General features: G+C 41.1%; 1 protein-coding gene across 1 annotated transcript; it reads right to left on the bottom strand.

The window, feature by feature from the left end:
* Positions 1-2192: 2192 nt before the first annotated feature.
* pmt (phosphoethanolamine methyltransferase) lies at positions 2193-9828 on the bottom strand. The gene is made up of 12 exons (XM_062393664.1): positions 9643-9828; positions 6331-6502; positions 5743-5898; positions 4732-4868; positions 4399-4550; positions 4120-4308; positions 3637-3726; positions 3442-3531; positions 3235-3357; positions 2957-3088; positions 2506-2622; positions 2193-2343 (listed from the first exon to the last, which is right to left on the bottom strand). Exons 1-12 carry the CDS (start codon positions 9677-9679, stop codon positions 2233-2235), a joined length of 1506 nt encoding a protein of 501 aa, XP_062249648.1. The 5' UTR covers positions 9680-9828; the 3' UTR covers positions 2193-2232.
* Between the last annotated feature and the right edge of the window lie 4795 nt (positions 9829-14623).

Below are 14623 nucleotides of genomic sequence, written 5' to 3'. Positions count from 1 at the left end.
TTCAAGAAGGTTCGATACAAGGTCAATTGAATGACGTGTTCAATAATTGAGTGTTCCTAGGAAGTCTTTAGCATGTGTTCTCATCTAGTGCCTCAGGGAAAACTGTGAATGCAGACGATACACGTCAGCAAGCAAGAGCTTGTCACAAGTACAAGTCTGACAAGTTTGTAAACTTTGGACTGTTTTTGCAAAATCTGTCAAATCTGCAAAAACTTACTGCTGAAATAAAAAGTATGTTAACCCTGTAGGAGTTTCTGCATTATTGCATTCAATTAAAAGTGAAAATTAACATCTGCAATTGAACACACACTTTTTAAGTGTCTAAATTGACAGTCAAGTGATGGTTATAAAGTAAGTGAAGCCTTGAATGAACTGGTTGAACCTCTTTTGCAAGTAAAACCTCCAACCAGCTCTTCCAGTAGCTCAGAACTGCACGATGTTCAGGAAGGACTTTAGACCAATTCCTCTTTACAGAACTGCTTCAACGGTTTGGTGTGAACAATTCTCTTGAGGTTATTAAAAAAATGCGGCATATTTAGGGAACAGTTTGTGAAATTTGGTGCAGAGGTTTATGATGTACTGAGGGCCATTCTAGATTCAAATCATTGCGTAGTAGATCTACTGTGATGCATTCTGCCTCGTAAGAAACCTCAACAAACTTCAACTTGTGATTTAAGAGGGACATTTTCATTTTAAACATTGTTTTGCATGCACCAATCTCAAAAGTATTAAATATCAATCTTTGGGGTGATTTTGTGTAATGGACTGAAGGAAAAAATCAAACAAAGCACAAATCTCAGAGTTAAAAAGATTTAAAACTATATTTTACGAGAGGTACAGAAAACAAAGAGGAATGGAAAGTATGGTTACTAGAGTAGAGTAAAGTTGTATTTTAAATGTATTGATGATTAAGTATCATCAAAAAATAAGGGTCAGACAAGAAAAGTATGTTGCTTCTTTTACTTTTTGGATGGAAAATTTAAATGTTGATCTACCTTTACTTATTTTACTGAATACTATTGTTAGGTTCTGAGTTTTTTTTGCCATTCATATTGATGATCTATCTATTCAATGATTTTTTTTTTTTTTTTATCTTTAGGAAATGTTTGAAATGAACTAATCTAAACCTTAACTAATAGCAGCAAAAGCAGCAACAAATCTTGACGCCCCCCTTTTCACATTGGTTTGCTGAGACTTTTTAACGTCCTCTGTAGTTGAAGCTGTTCATCCCAACAATGCCACCTTGGTTTCATCATCAAAACCTTTTCTCGTCAAGTTGTGGAGTATCAAGATGGTCTTTTTCAAACATCAGGTGCACAGTGATGCTTTTTGGGAGAACAGCAGTTTCCTCTGTGGCGTCCTGTCATTGCCACTGAACCCTTTTGACCTTGTGATTAAAGATGTTAATGATGTTAATGATGTTAAAGATACTTGAAGGAATCAAATGATTCCTTCAAGCCTTCAGCTTTATCACTGGGATGTAGGGAGGGAAGCCACTGAACTGAACTGTCTCCATTTATAGACACATTATCTTTGGACGGATCGGTATCTAAACTAAATACTGTCCCCATTTCCATTTCTAATAGAGAAAAACTAAAGCAATATATTTCATCAAACTAAAACACAATTGAATAAATACTGCCCCACAGACACTATTAGATAAATGAAAATGGAAGGACCTGTTCCATTTTCTCAGTAACATGATTATATCAACAATCTCTATTAACAGATCCTCTGGTGCGCAGGTTTTGGTTGCCCACGGGTAAACAGTCCTTCAATAGAAGTGGAAAACATGAAATGCATTGGCTTTCAGCTTGTTAATAAATCTGTGTTTATATGCAGATACTATGCAGATAGAGAGAGAGGCTAAAGTGTACTCTGGACCAAAAATACACAAAACTATTCACCGTTTTGGGTTTTATATGGAGAAATGTTCGACTTGTGTGGACTCAATGGACTATAAACAATCCACTGTTAATGGATAACGAAGTCTTGGCCCTTTATTGGCGATTGGCAAGATTCAAAATCGATCATTCAGCAAATTAACTGTTTACACAAAAAGTAAAGTGCTTCTGTAACATTCAGGTTCAAAACACACTGTGTGGTGTTTCATTCATTTTATTCCTCCATCTTTTTTAAGAAAACAAGGAGCTTCCCACAGAAAAGATTAATAGACAATAAGATTAGAAATGTTCATTTTAGTATCTTTTATTATCTACTCCATGTCATCACTCAATCTTTTGTTGCATAAAACAGTCCCCATCGTTGATCTCCAGTGTTAGAACGTTCCAGTTTTTCCCTCCACCCGTTCACTATTGCAATATAGTCCTCTTCAGAGAATTCCTGCAGGCAACACAGGCAGGTGGGATAAGCAGCCAGCCAAAGAATTCAGGAAGGAATTTAGGTTTTCATTAAGATGATGAATAAAGAAAAGTTATATTTACAAGTATCACTGTGTGATGTTGACAGTATTTCTGTGTGTGTTAGTGTGCAGTGCACATTTACCTCAATGAATTCATCCTTGATGGCCTCTGCTCTCTGCAGCTCTGTCTTGATCACACGGACGAACTGGTCTGTTCGGTCTTCAGCCCGAACGCTGCAGAAACCAGCTTCTTCGATGATCTACAGGAAGAGACAGTATGAGGTTTGCGGTGAGGAGTGAGAATCACCACCAGCTGATGGATGCAGTTACATAATAGCGAGTTCACATTCACAGTAGGAGCTTTCTGCACAGGAGAAGACATTTTATTGGAATACACAGCATATATGACGAAGAGCAAAACAAAAACCCTTCAAAACCCAAAATGACATTGGAAGATTTACACTTTTTACTTTGGACATATATTGACCATCAGTCAAGAGAAAAAGTCATCTCTTCACATTTCGGCAAAGAGAACCAAAGGGCTAAAGTACTTTTCATCCTTCCACTATGTATAAGTCTGCACTGTGTTTCTACCTTGCCATACTGTGAGGGTGTATGAAGGACGTAGCCTCTCTGTTGGACGTAGGCCTCGAACACTGGTGTCCAGGGCTTCTCCCCACAGCAGTAGTCACTAATGAGCAACTTACCCCCAGGTTTTAACCATGACTGGAAATAGAATAAAGTTAATTAAATAATTTATAATGTGACAAAAAGGGCAAAAAAATATTTGTACAGGAAAACAAAATGTTGCTATACTTTAATTTCAAATTAGCACCAATCGCACTGTATTGCTTTTGTATTCAATTGCTCACGTGAAAGCGTTTGAAAAGGGCCAGTTTGTCGTCTATGTGCAGGATTGTGTCTCTGCTGTAGATCACGTCGAAGGAACCTTCTGAGAACATCCTCTTCGTGGCATCGGCCACTTCAAACTGGACCTGATGTAGAGCGCAAGCCATTACTGATTTTTTCAATCTTTAAAATGTGTGACGATTAAACCATAAGGGAATATTTAGACGTACTGATGGCAGCTTCTCATTGGTTGCCCTCTCCATGGCAATGTCCACCATGTTGTCTGACAGGTCCAGTCCGAGCACTTCAACACCAAAAGTCTAGAAAGTCATCATTACAGTGCGTACAGTTAATTTAAACATGACTGCATTCCTCTGTCATCATCACTAGTCTCGCCCCAACTATCCCTGAATAATTGGTTCTACCTTTGCCATGTAGAAGTCTCCTCCCCCGATGCCACAGCCAATATCCAGAACCTTCTGTCCAGGCTTAAGGGTCAGCAGGTCAACAAACTCCTGTCAGCACGAGTTGTACACACATTTAGGTTTAAACAAACCACACTGTGCATCTGTATAAGCCTCAGGTATCTCTATTTTGTTAACAATGTATAACAAGAAATGTCAGAACTAAATAATGTACAGTAAAATGCAATAGTATTATCTGATATGCAGGAATTCTAAAAGAGTAATAATTTCTTAGTCATTAGTCATGGAAATGTACCAGTGATAATGCTAAATATAACAATCTAGCACAAAAATGTGGAGCTTCCCCAACGCAAAAATAATCAACGACCCTGATGAAGCTGCTCTGACTTGGGCCAATTCCCATGCTTTGGATTATGTTTGACAAAAAGAATGCGGTTGATAACTTCCAGCCGGTTTCTTTGGTTTTGTCCAGACTGTTCCTACCTTGGTTGTGCCGAGGCCCCCTGTGCTCACGTAACCAGCTCCAAACATCTTCTCGTAGCGCAGGATACCGCGGCTGGTGTACTGCTGGTTGTCCAGGAACTGCTGGAAGGTGCAGAATCCGTCCTGGGTGATTGAGGAGCGAGAAACCTTCTCCAGAAGCCAGCAGATTTGATTGGGATTGTTCTTCATCTGGAATAGGAGGACATCAAACCTCATCCACTGCTATGTCCTTCTATTTCATAGTTTCAAACTTATTTGACATTCAGTCAATTACTCTACCTCAACATAGGCTTCGACTTTCTTTTTCATCACAACATCAAAACCAATCGTTTCGCCGCCCTCAGCCTCCTCTACTTGTACCGATGATACCAGGTGGCTGTACTGTGCCTCAGTGCGGTAGCAGGTGGGGTTGAAGTCCCTCTTGCTGTCACCTTGGTAGATAGTTATTGGTTAAAGCAAATCATCCCCATCATTGCATTTATTGAGAAAGGAGATAAATATTTTGATTGATTATGTCGTGAAAAATCTGAATCTGGACTGCTACACTCAAAATACTATGAATGTTTGAATATTGTTTATGATGTAAGAGGGATATTAATATTAGTTTGTTACCTGATCGGTAGTTGCAGGACTCTCTGAAGAAAAGAAAGCCACCGGGCCGCAGCCATCCCAGCATCTTCTTTACTAAGCACTTCAGCTCCTCGTCACTCAGGTACATCAGCAGCCAGTTGGAGAAGATGAAGTCAATGCTGAAGAGAACGTTGAACGCATCAGGAATATTTAATTCTTATGGTTTGTTTATATTTCGATACATGTTTACGTACATTTACTGTTATTTTTTGTGTTTTATTGCATGTAGTGCATCAACAGTTGTGACAATGTTTTTTCAAGACTGATCAATGGCCCTTGAACAACCTGGTCTGGTCAGTTCTGCCAAATAAACACAGAGAGAAACCTTTTTTTTTCATCAAGTGGACCTACGCACCTTTCCCAATGATCATCAAGTGTTTTTTGACAATTATCATGAATAGTGAAAAGGTCTAACAGGAGAGAATGTCAAGTATTCAGGTGATTGAGAGCAGCAAATACCCAAATAATGATACTTGTTTGGAAAGGATGGGAAAAACTGTTAAGTAGTCATTCACATCACAAGTATGGACACAAGTAAACTAAAGTTCTTATAAATGTGTATTTTACCCGATTAGAGCAAATTAAGTGATTTCAATACTGAGTTTAGAAAAATCTTGCCATGTCCATTGTCAAATGACCAAAATGGGCTGCTAGTCAACTTATGTTCATTATTAACCCTCCACTGGCATCATAGGACTCCTTTCTCAGTTCATATACTAAATTTGGCATGAACCAATCAAATATCCACAAGGGTCAGCCTCATGGTGGCACGACAGGAAAACTCAGGGCCTCAACTAACCCACCTTTGTCCTCTGGGGGTGATGAATGTCTGCATGAAAAATGTCAATCCCTTAAATAGTAGGTATTTCAGGCAGAACCTAACTGGTGGACTGATCATGCAGCAAACAACATCACCATTCATACAGCCACAGTGCTATCATGGCTAAAATGTGAAATACAAAGTCAGGTATTCAAACATATCTTAACACGCACCTGTTTTGGGGGATATCCAGCTTTGTGACGTCAGCTTGGATGAAGGTGCCGTTGTTATGGTGACCATTGTCCTGTCTGTTCCTCTCCACAAAGCTTTCCATGAAGTCCACAGCCGTCACATGGGAAGCCTTTCTCAGCAGGTGGGTGGTGTAGCGGCTGGAAAGACACTTCAGAATTAAATCTATGCAGCTGCATTCATAAAGTACTCTTCAGTCCAAAAAATGCATTTGAAAATGACCTTTCTTTATTGGAGTGTTAAATCTACATCAAAGAACTTACTTGTTCCACTTCTTGGATAGAAATTAAGCCAATTTCCCCAATTTCCCCAAAGTCCCAAACCCTCTTACACCTGTCACACTTTACATGTTAATGTTATAGTAGAGTGAGCGACATTGAGCATTACAGATTGATAAAGTGGCTTTATCTCTTTTTAAGAGGACAGCATCACTGGCTCTTCTTTAACAAGTTTTTTCAAAGAACATTGTCATGTCTTCTGTTGAAATCTAGAGACTCATTCTCTTTTCTTTTGCCACAGGTGCCTACATTAAACAGATACCTGCTCACAGACATCCACTGCACTATGCTCACCCGATGCCAGCTCCCAGCTCCAGCACCCTGCGTCCGCTCAGGCAGGGCAGCATTGATAGGATCTCAGGCAGCTCCTGCTCAGTCAGCTCCCGGGCACGGGAGTCTAGCATCATCTCCTCCACTGTGGCATCCTTGGAGTGCTCCTTCCAAAACTCTGTCATGTGGCCACGGACTGTGAAGCGCAAAAGGGGTCGGTTCCGTGGTGGTTGGCAAAATGTTATCTCATCAATTTGAATATATTTACAGGAACAAAAAGGTGACGACCAGGGGGAGGAAGTTTCTTACTGCCTGTCTGGTCAAACAGAAACTAAACAAGACTATGCTTCCAAACCAGGACGGTATTGAGATGGTTATGACGTACAAATACATTTAGGAAAGTCACCAGTAAGAGTGCTGTGACTGTGAGCTTCTAATTGTTTAGTTAAGAGAAGATAAGCAACAGTTCTGAAGTACAAATGTATTTGATACTAAAGTGTAAAATTGGACTATAACTAATCAAAGCTTCCTGTGCATTAAACCAGTTTTAATCCATTTCAGATAACAATGTTGTAAATGCAAACACATAAAGGGGAATAAAAGCAGTATTTTCACAAAAGATAACTAGGCAGGCTTGTCTCATCACAATTTCGTAAGAAAAGCTACTAAAAGTAATGCATTAGAATTCGTATGAATTCCACTAAATTGTGAGTCAGGAGGCTTGGAGCACGTGACCTATGCGCTTCTCTCTCTTCATGAAAAAAAGAACATGTGGGACATTCATCTAGCCCTAACCCTATTATGAAAAATACATATGAAGTTTGCACCACGGTGATTCAGCAGCCGCAGGAATAAGCTGTTCCTGAACCTGCTGATCCGGGACCGGAGGAGCCTGTAGCGCCTCCCAGTGGGGAGGAGGGCAAACAGTCTGACACTGGGTTGTGAGAAATTGGGTTGTTAATGATCAAAGGTGTCTCTAACTTGGTCCAAAGTGAAACATATGATTGTGTTTAAATCAAACATACATATCTGGCCATTAAATACCACTTAAAACAGATTTGAAAGATTTGATCCAGCTTGGACCTCAATGGGGTCTGAGAAAGTAAACCCCAGAGGGCCTTTGTTCGGAGCAAGATGAAATGTAAACTTAGTCTTACAACAAAAGCAAAGACAGCATCGAAAAGGTCTTGACCTCGGGAGTAACATTATGTCAGTGGGGAAATTGTGGATGGCTCCTGCTCCTCAGGGATGACCTTTGAAACTTGCACCTGAGTCAGTTTTGATGGCTTACAGGATGTAAACTAAATATGCAGCAGATATGAACTTATGTATGAATTGCTTTGGAAATGTCTTGATCTCCGCTACCATAGCCCAATGCAAAACTATGGGGGGCGCCACTGAGTAGGGCCAAAACCTTGAAAAAATTAGATTTGACCGTTTTATTAGTAAGAAAAAGAAGCAAGGTTCACAGTCCCAATCTCACATAATAGGGAAAACACATAAGAACTACACACACCAGTACAGGAACGCCATTCAATTTGTGGTTCTTTGTATGGTTCTTCCTGGTTGAGATTAGGGTTGTGACATTAGGGTTTAGAAAACATATTAGCGTTTTTTTTTAACCATGAATGAAAATATTGACACTGAAACACACATCTCTACATAAATATCATCAAAACACATTTTTACTAAGAAACATGCTTAAATATAGCGTTTTCCACTAGGAATACAGCAATCTCCGCCATCTTGCTTTATCAGAGCGTTGCGGAGGTCTGCGCAGGGGCATTTCGTAGGATTCTGTACAAAAATTTAGCGCTAAAATTTCGTATACTTCTTTACGAAAATTTGGATGATAGTTGTAGAACAAAGCTTACTTCCTGTTGCCAGCAGGTGGCGCCATCACTATTATTACATACAGACTAATGGATCTGTTCAAGTATTGGCTCGGATAGGTTTGAATTGGACAATATTACAACAATTTCATTTTCACACTGATCAGTAGGTGGCGCTATGACCCTGAATTAATATTAATTTGACTTGACTGTGCACTTTTGAGCTATATATTGTAAAACAGCCAGGGGCAGTTCATCAAAGTATAAAACATATCACTTCCTGTAGCCAGCAGGTGGCGCTGTAATGATGAGTCAATATTGACATATGGATCTGATCAGGGCAGGACTGTGAATGTGTGAATGAGGTTTGAGGCTGATGGAACAATGCACAGAGGAGTTTGAATAAATCCCTCTATTTTGTCGAATCATCCAAATTCTACGCCAAGCCACAGTCAAACCGTTTGATGAAATTGAGTATACCGGGGTACTTTCTATCTCCATCTTGTTTAGATGACACTCACCTCAATAGTGTGGACCGTAATGAGCAATGAGCAGGCAAGGATCGACATTGTGTGACGGATGCAAGAAGTGAAGCCTTGCCGCAGTACACAAAACGCATGCAACGCGGAGATGTGCGTTTGCTCATTGATCGCTCTCTCCACCGACCGCAACAGGCTTCAAAATGCCTGTGCTCTGGATGGTAGTGCTACAACGTAGCTCCAGTTATGTTCATCTTCAATTCAATATATCCGACATAAAATGTGCATCCAAATAAGAAGCAACAGGTCACTTGACTTCAATTTAAAAGTGTCATTTTACAGAGATACGTGTTAATTCATAACTTTTGAAAAAATTGTTTTTGAGATCATGACTGGCTCGCAGGTTAACCATTAGTCAAACCCAGTGAAGCAATCTTAAACCAATACTGTGATGTGGCACATCTAAAGCTCCTATCCCAGAAATAATCTGTCGCACTTGCTGTCTATGACAGTGTGGGATGTTTAACATACTTTTGTAAATAGAGCATGTAAAATGAAACTACTTGGATTGTCAAAAAGAAGATTAATGCATTAAATATGGAGTTAAATCCCTATAACTCTTAATGAAAAAAACTTTTGCAGCAGCAGATCAGACATTCGGCTTCAGGAAATGATGCAACCCTGATTAACATAACTGTGACTTAAACTTCCCTGATGTTACATAAACAGATAAACACCACACTGGGTTGAGAGCATCACTAAAAACCTAAAACCCTCCAGTCAACAGATAACTGAAATGTTTTATGAGACCTGGATACACACCAGGCATTTTTGAACAAGTGCAGGTCAACCAACTGACACATTCCAGCTCGGACTGCACAGCAAGATTAACAAAAGAACTGCACAAAACAACGTGGCAGCTCCAACTGCGTTCACCCAAACTTTGGCGTCATCAGTTGCATCAGCTGCTGTAAACTCACGTTTCAAGGAAATCAATCACAACCATGTTATTAACCTGATCATACCTTTCTCCACGGAGACCTCTGGGTGATCTGAACTCATAGTCGTTCAGTGAGTGTGGAGATGAAGCAGACTTGATGCCAGGCGGATGACAGTGGGTGACCTGTGCGTGGCCGAGTGAGGGCTTCACGTGGTGCGGGAGCTCTTCAAATATGATAAGGACGGTGGTGCGTGAGGAGGTGGTCGCCAGGTATGAAACTGTCCACTGGGGAGAGCGCAGAGTGGGAGGGGAGGGGAGGGGAGGGGGAGCACATGAATAATCATGCCGGGACAAAGGTCTGAACACTGTCGGGGGCACGTCTATGGCTGGGTGGCATCCCCAGACAACGCGCGCACGCACACACGCGCACGGGCTCAGAGACGTGCGTAGGAAGAGTTGTTAGAGTAAAGTGCACTCACTTTGAAGGCTGGTGTTTATGCAGTAATGAGGAGTGATACGTTTCCCATGCAGACAGCCTCTCCCTCCCCGGCTCCCTGTTGATCCCTTTCTCCCTCTCCTCCCCCCTCCCTCCCTCTCTCTCTCTCTCTCTCTCTCTCTCTCTCTGTCTCGTCTAGGTTGTGCTGACACGTTGGAAAACGCTGGTGCCATTCGCAGATTGCATCATTGCCTCGTAGTGCTTGTGCACATCCCAGCTGTGAAGCTGGACCGCGGTGGCTGCTGTTGCCTGTGCGTGTTTTGACTGTTTTTAAAAAAAAAAAAAAAAACGCGCACGCGGTGCACTTTTACGGCACATGGACGCAAAGGACATGTGACAGGGATGGTTTCATCAGACCTACAATTAGCCAGGCTATTTGGTTTAACGCACGCGAGGCCACAGATGCAATTAGATCCTGGAATCCTTAAATATGGTCCAGTAATATCAACATCAGTTCAAAGTACACTTATAAGGTCCGTTAATGTGAACACAAATTAAACGGGAACATATTCAGGAGAGTTTCGCCAAGTTACTGATGTTAAACCAAAACCGCATCACTTAATGGTAACTCAATTGGTCACTGATTTGTTTACATATTGCAATGATTGAAATCTAGGTCATGTTGATGTGAGTTAGTCTCTGAGGTGGTGACGTGTGTTTATACTCACAGTCTATTTGACTTAGGTTCCCGACAAGTCCGTACAGCAGGGAATCAGAGCCCCATGTCGAGGCGTGTGCTTTGAGCAAGCAAAGATGAAGAATTAGGATCAAGTATTATATTATGAGTGTGAATTAAATCCTGGAAACACCGAAACAGTCTCATCACAAACCTTTAAAGGGTCGTGGACAAGAAATAGTGCAGAAAGATCTACAAACGTAAACAAGTCAAAGCTCAATCCTCCGCTCAGGCCGAAAGGTCCAAAAACTAAACTAAACACACCGAATAATATCAAGTCCCTAACAATGCTTGATTCAAAAACAATCTAGATCCATGAATTATACCCCCTGTGAATCAGTGAAAATTTAAGGAAACATTTATGACAACATTTTGTGTGTTCCTCCCTGATCCATTCCAAAAATTCCTGCAAGTTTCATGGATATACGTGTGGCATGATGGAATAATAGTGTAAGGGATGCTTTTATTTTGTAGTAACAGGATGTGAAGAAAGACCTGGGGGAAGGGTGATTTACAGACCGGTAACAGGCACACGGGTGTTCTGCTGTCAATAAGAAAATAAAGACCGACTTCGAATACGTCGTTGTACGAACTTCATTATAACCATAACTTGACAATACGTTGAGTAATAGCAGCCCTGCAAACTTAAAACAAAAACACAAATGGAAACATAACCTCTCTGGCCAAGGTAATAAATACACGATGTGGTGTTGAAATGAAGTATTTATTTTCAGCAACCACCACAGCAAAGGGACTGTAAACCATTAAGATAGATGATACTGACCTGAGTGTTGTCAAATATTCATTTCCCTGCATGTTTATGGAGGAAAGCCACATGTTCTGACAGCATTCAGGTGATCGTTTGTGTGAGTGTGGATCCTCAGGCACATCCTGGAACCAGTCATACCAACATTGTACCACGCCCACCTTCAAACTACTTACCTGTAAAGTCAAGTCAAGAACACTTCCACTCTTGTCCATGAGATGTCAGTAAAGACCCACAAACCTTCTGATTGAGTCGCAGCAGCTGCATACAGGCTGCGGTTGAGGGTTTCCAGGGTGTTTTGAAGTTCTTGTACAAAGGAGAATTTGCTTTAAAGTGAATGGTTGAATGAAGACACAGCTATTAACATATTGTGCCATTTTTTTTTTGAGAAAACATCTCAACTTTCATTAGAAACCAGGGCAGAAATGACAGCCAAGAGAGTGTTTGGACATCTTGGCAAGCAACTCATTAAATCATAATGTTCAGCTTTGCTGGAAAAAATAAATAGATACAATAATCAGGGCTTACATAATGGTCACAGGCAGCAGTCTCGGTGTCCTCAACCTGGTGATCACGTTGGGCCTGTATACTGGAAAACTGGGGTAAGGGGACTGAATTGAAATGATTTAAAACAGTCATTTCACCATTAAACAGCATCAGCAGCCTGAACTGTGGATAAAAAGCAGGCTAGGTGCATGAACTCATGCTGTTGATGCGATAATCTGAAACTAAAACCTGCAGACTCAGCAGAAATTATGGTTCATCAGACAAGGCTGCGCTTTCTCAGTCTCCAATCGTCCAATGTTGTTGAGTCTCCGCATGTGACCCAAACACCAGGAGGGTGACTCCACCAGATTCCAGGTTCATGTCCAGAACAGTAAAGGCCTATAGGACCAGCTGATATACTGTGTTTAACCCTCAAACTCCAAGGCCTCTGGTTGAGGAGCAGACCAGACCAGGAGCATACACATTTCTCTCTGTATCTGTTACTTTATGTTGCTATACACACGCACGCACACACGCACACGCACACGCACACACACACACACACACACACACACACACACACACACACACACACACACACACACACACCCCTCTTCTGGGGTGTTATTAACCACTCATGGAACCAGAATACCTCCTCTACAACTGCAACTACCACAAACACTATGCAAACTAAATCGTATAGAATATACCTTTGAAAAGTCAGACACAAAACCTTGCCATCTTTAAGAAAGTAAAAATGTTCTGCATATTTATGCGGATCCTTTAATAATGGATGGGTCATTCTTCCTTGGGTCATGCCACACAACTCCACAAAATTTAATGGAAATCAGTTCAACATGTCAGAAGTACCAATGGAACCACAAGGTTGCCAGATTGATTCCTGTCTCCTCCAGTCTGCATTTTGAAGTGCCCTTGGGCAAGGTACTATTAAACCAATTGCCCCTGACATCCGTGTTGATGGTGTGTGTGAATGTGTGTGTGGATGTGTGCATTAACACAGCTGTAGAGAGTAGTTGATAAGACAAGAAAAACACAACATATACACAGTCCATTTATTTTTTGAGTTATCCTGCAGACAGACAGATAAACAAATAGTAATGAAAAGAAACTCCTTGGCAATAATGTTACATCTCTAATATCCTCAAGCCAAAATACCAAAATACCCTTCATCTTAAATTTGATGTTTTTCTATCAAACATCACACTGCAGCTCTCTGCATTCACATCATATTGGAAACATCTTCTTCAGACTTGGCAAACGCTCTGATGAAATATCCTGCAAAACGGGCGACAAATTAACATCTTATTACACATCCCGAAAGAAAAGAATGAATTTCACGCTTCACATCTTTCCGTCAGAGCGCCAAATGTGTGCTGGCTTTACGTCTCCTGCATGAAGAGAGGTGTAATGATAATAATAGTCCACTGTGATCAACACTTATGAATATTCATGAGGCCTTTCACTTGGAGACGGTCTGTTTTGTTTTTGTGCGCCCTGCTCCAAAATTAGCTACTTCCCCTGGGACAGAAGTGTATCTCTGTGCATTTTACAGCTTTTCCTAACTGAGGGAGACAGGGAAAATCTTTCACTGCTTAAGTGCAGCTATAAGCTTATACACTTGCTGGAGTAAAAAAAATATGTTTGTGTAAATACGATATATGGGATATCTGAAAAAAATATTATTAGATGTGCCTGGTCCCAGAGAGAAAATAAAGTAATTGCACTTCACTTGAACTTAAGTGCAGATGAGTTGCCACTGGAGGGGAAATAAATATCTCTGCACATGAAAGATTCATCAGAACCTTCTCAAACCACATCACGGTTCCTCCAGGTTTCCCCACGAGAGGAGGTGGAGTGAGACATCAGCACAGAGAGTGATCGTGTGGTATGTAAAATGTATTTACTTATTGATTTTACTGCCAGGGCTGCTTTTCTGAATTATAGAATACCAGACACAGGAACGCTCCTACAGTTACATTTGGGATCATGTATGCTGTTCTTAGTTCCTGTGTGCTGTACGTGCATGTGCATGCTGATCTGTCTTCATCCATCATCCCGTCCACCTGTCTGTTCTCTCCACGGCTGTTTCTATAAATCCCACTCAGGACTATAGGTTACCTGTGATATTGACTGATCTCAGTGTGACTGTTCGTGCCGTCAATCCGTCCTTACACCTGCTGGTCCTCTCACCTGTCAGAGCGAGATCAGGACACAAAGAGGTTGTCAGTTTCTGCTTGTGCTTCCAGGAGAAGGCCCTCTCAGTTGAAAGCAACAGCTCGTGACAGCTCATATCATTTCAAAATGCTGTCCACGTTTTTAAAAGTAAAAGTGAAGGAATAGTTTTGGGTTCATTTTCAGTCTTACTTTGGACCCATTCTTCATGAAGACTGTTTACTTTATTCTGAGCATAGGCAGGTGGTCCGGGGACAAGCACTGACAATGCCAAGCATCCATATGTGCCAGCACTGAATTAGCATGGATCTGATATCAAACTTTACTATTGGTGCTAGGTTTGATCAACTGGAGGGACTATGCATCTGTGATTGGTTAGTTGGCCGTCAGTCATCTGCTACAGACCCCAACCACCAATCAATGTTGCTACGGATGATCCAATCTATAGA

Source organism: Platichthys flesus, chromosome 8, assembly GCF_949316205.1.
Source record: "Platichthys flesus chromosome 8, fPlaFle2.1, whole genome shotgun sequence".
Taxonomy (NCBI): Eukaryota; Metazoa; Chordata; class Actinopteri; order Pleuronectiformes; family Pleuronectidae; genus Platichthys; species Platichthys flesus.
The sequence above is the reverse complement of the archived record's forward strand: the minus strand, read 5'-3'. Positions and strand labels throughout refer to the sequence as shown.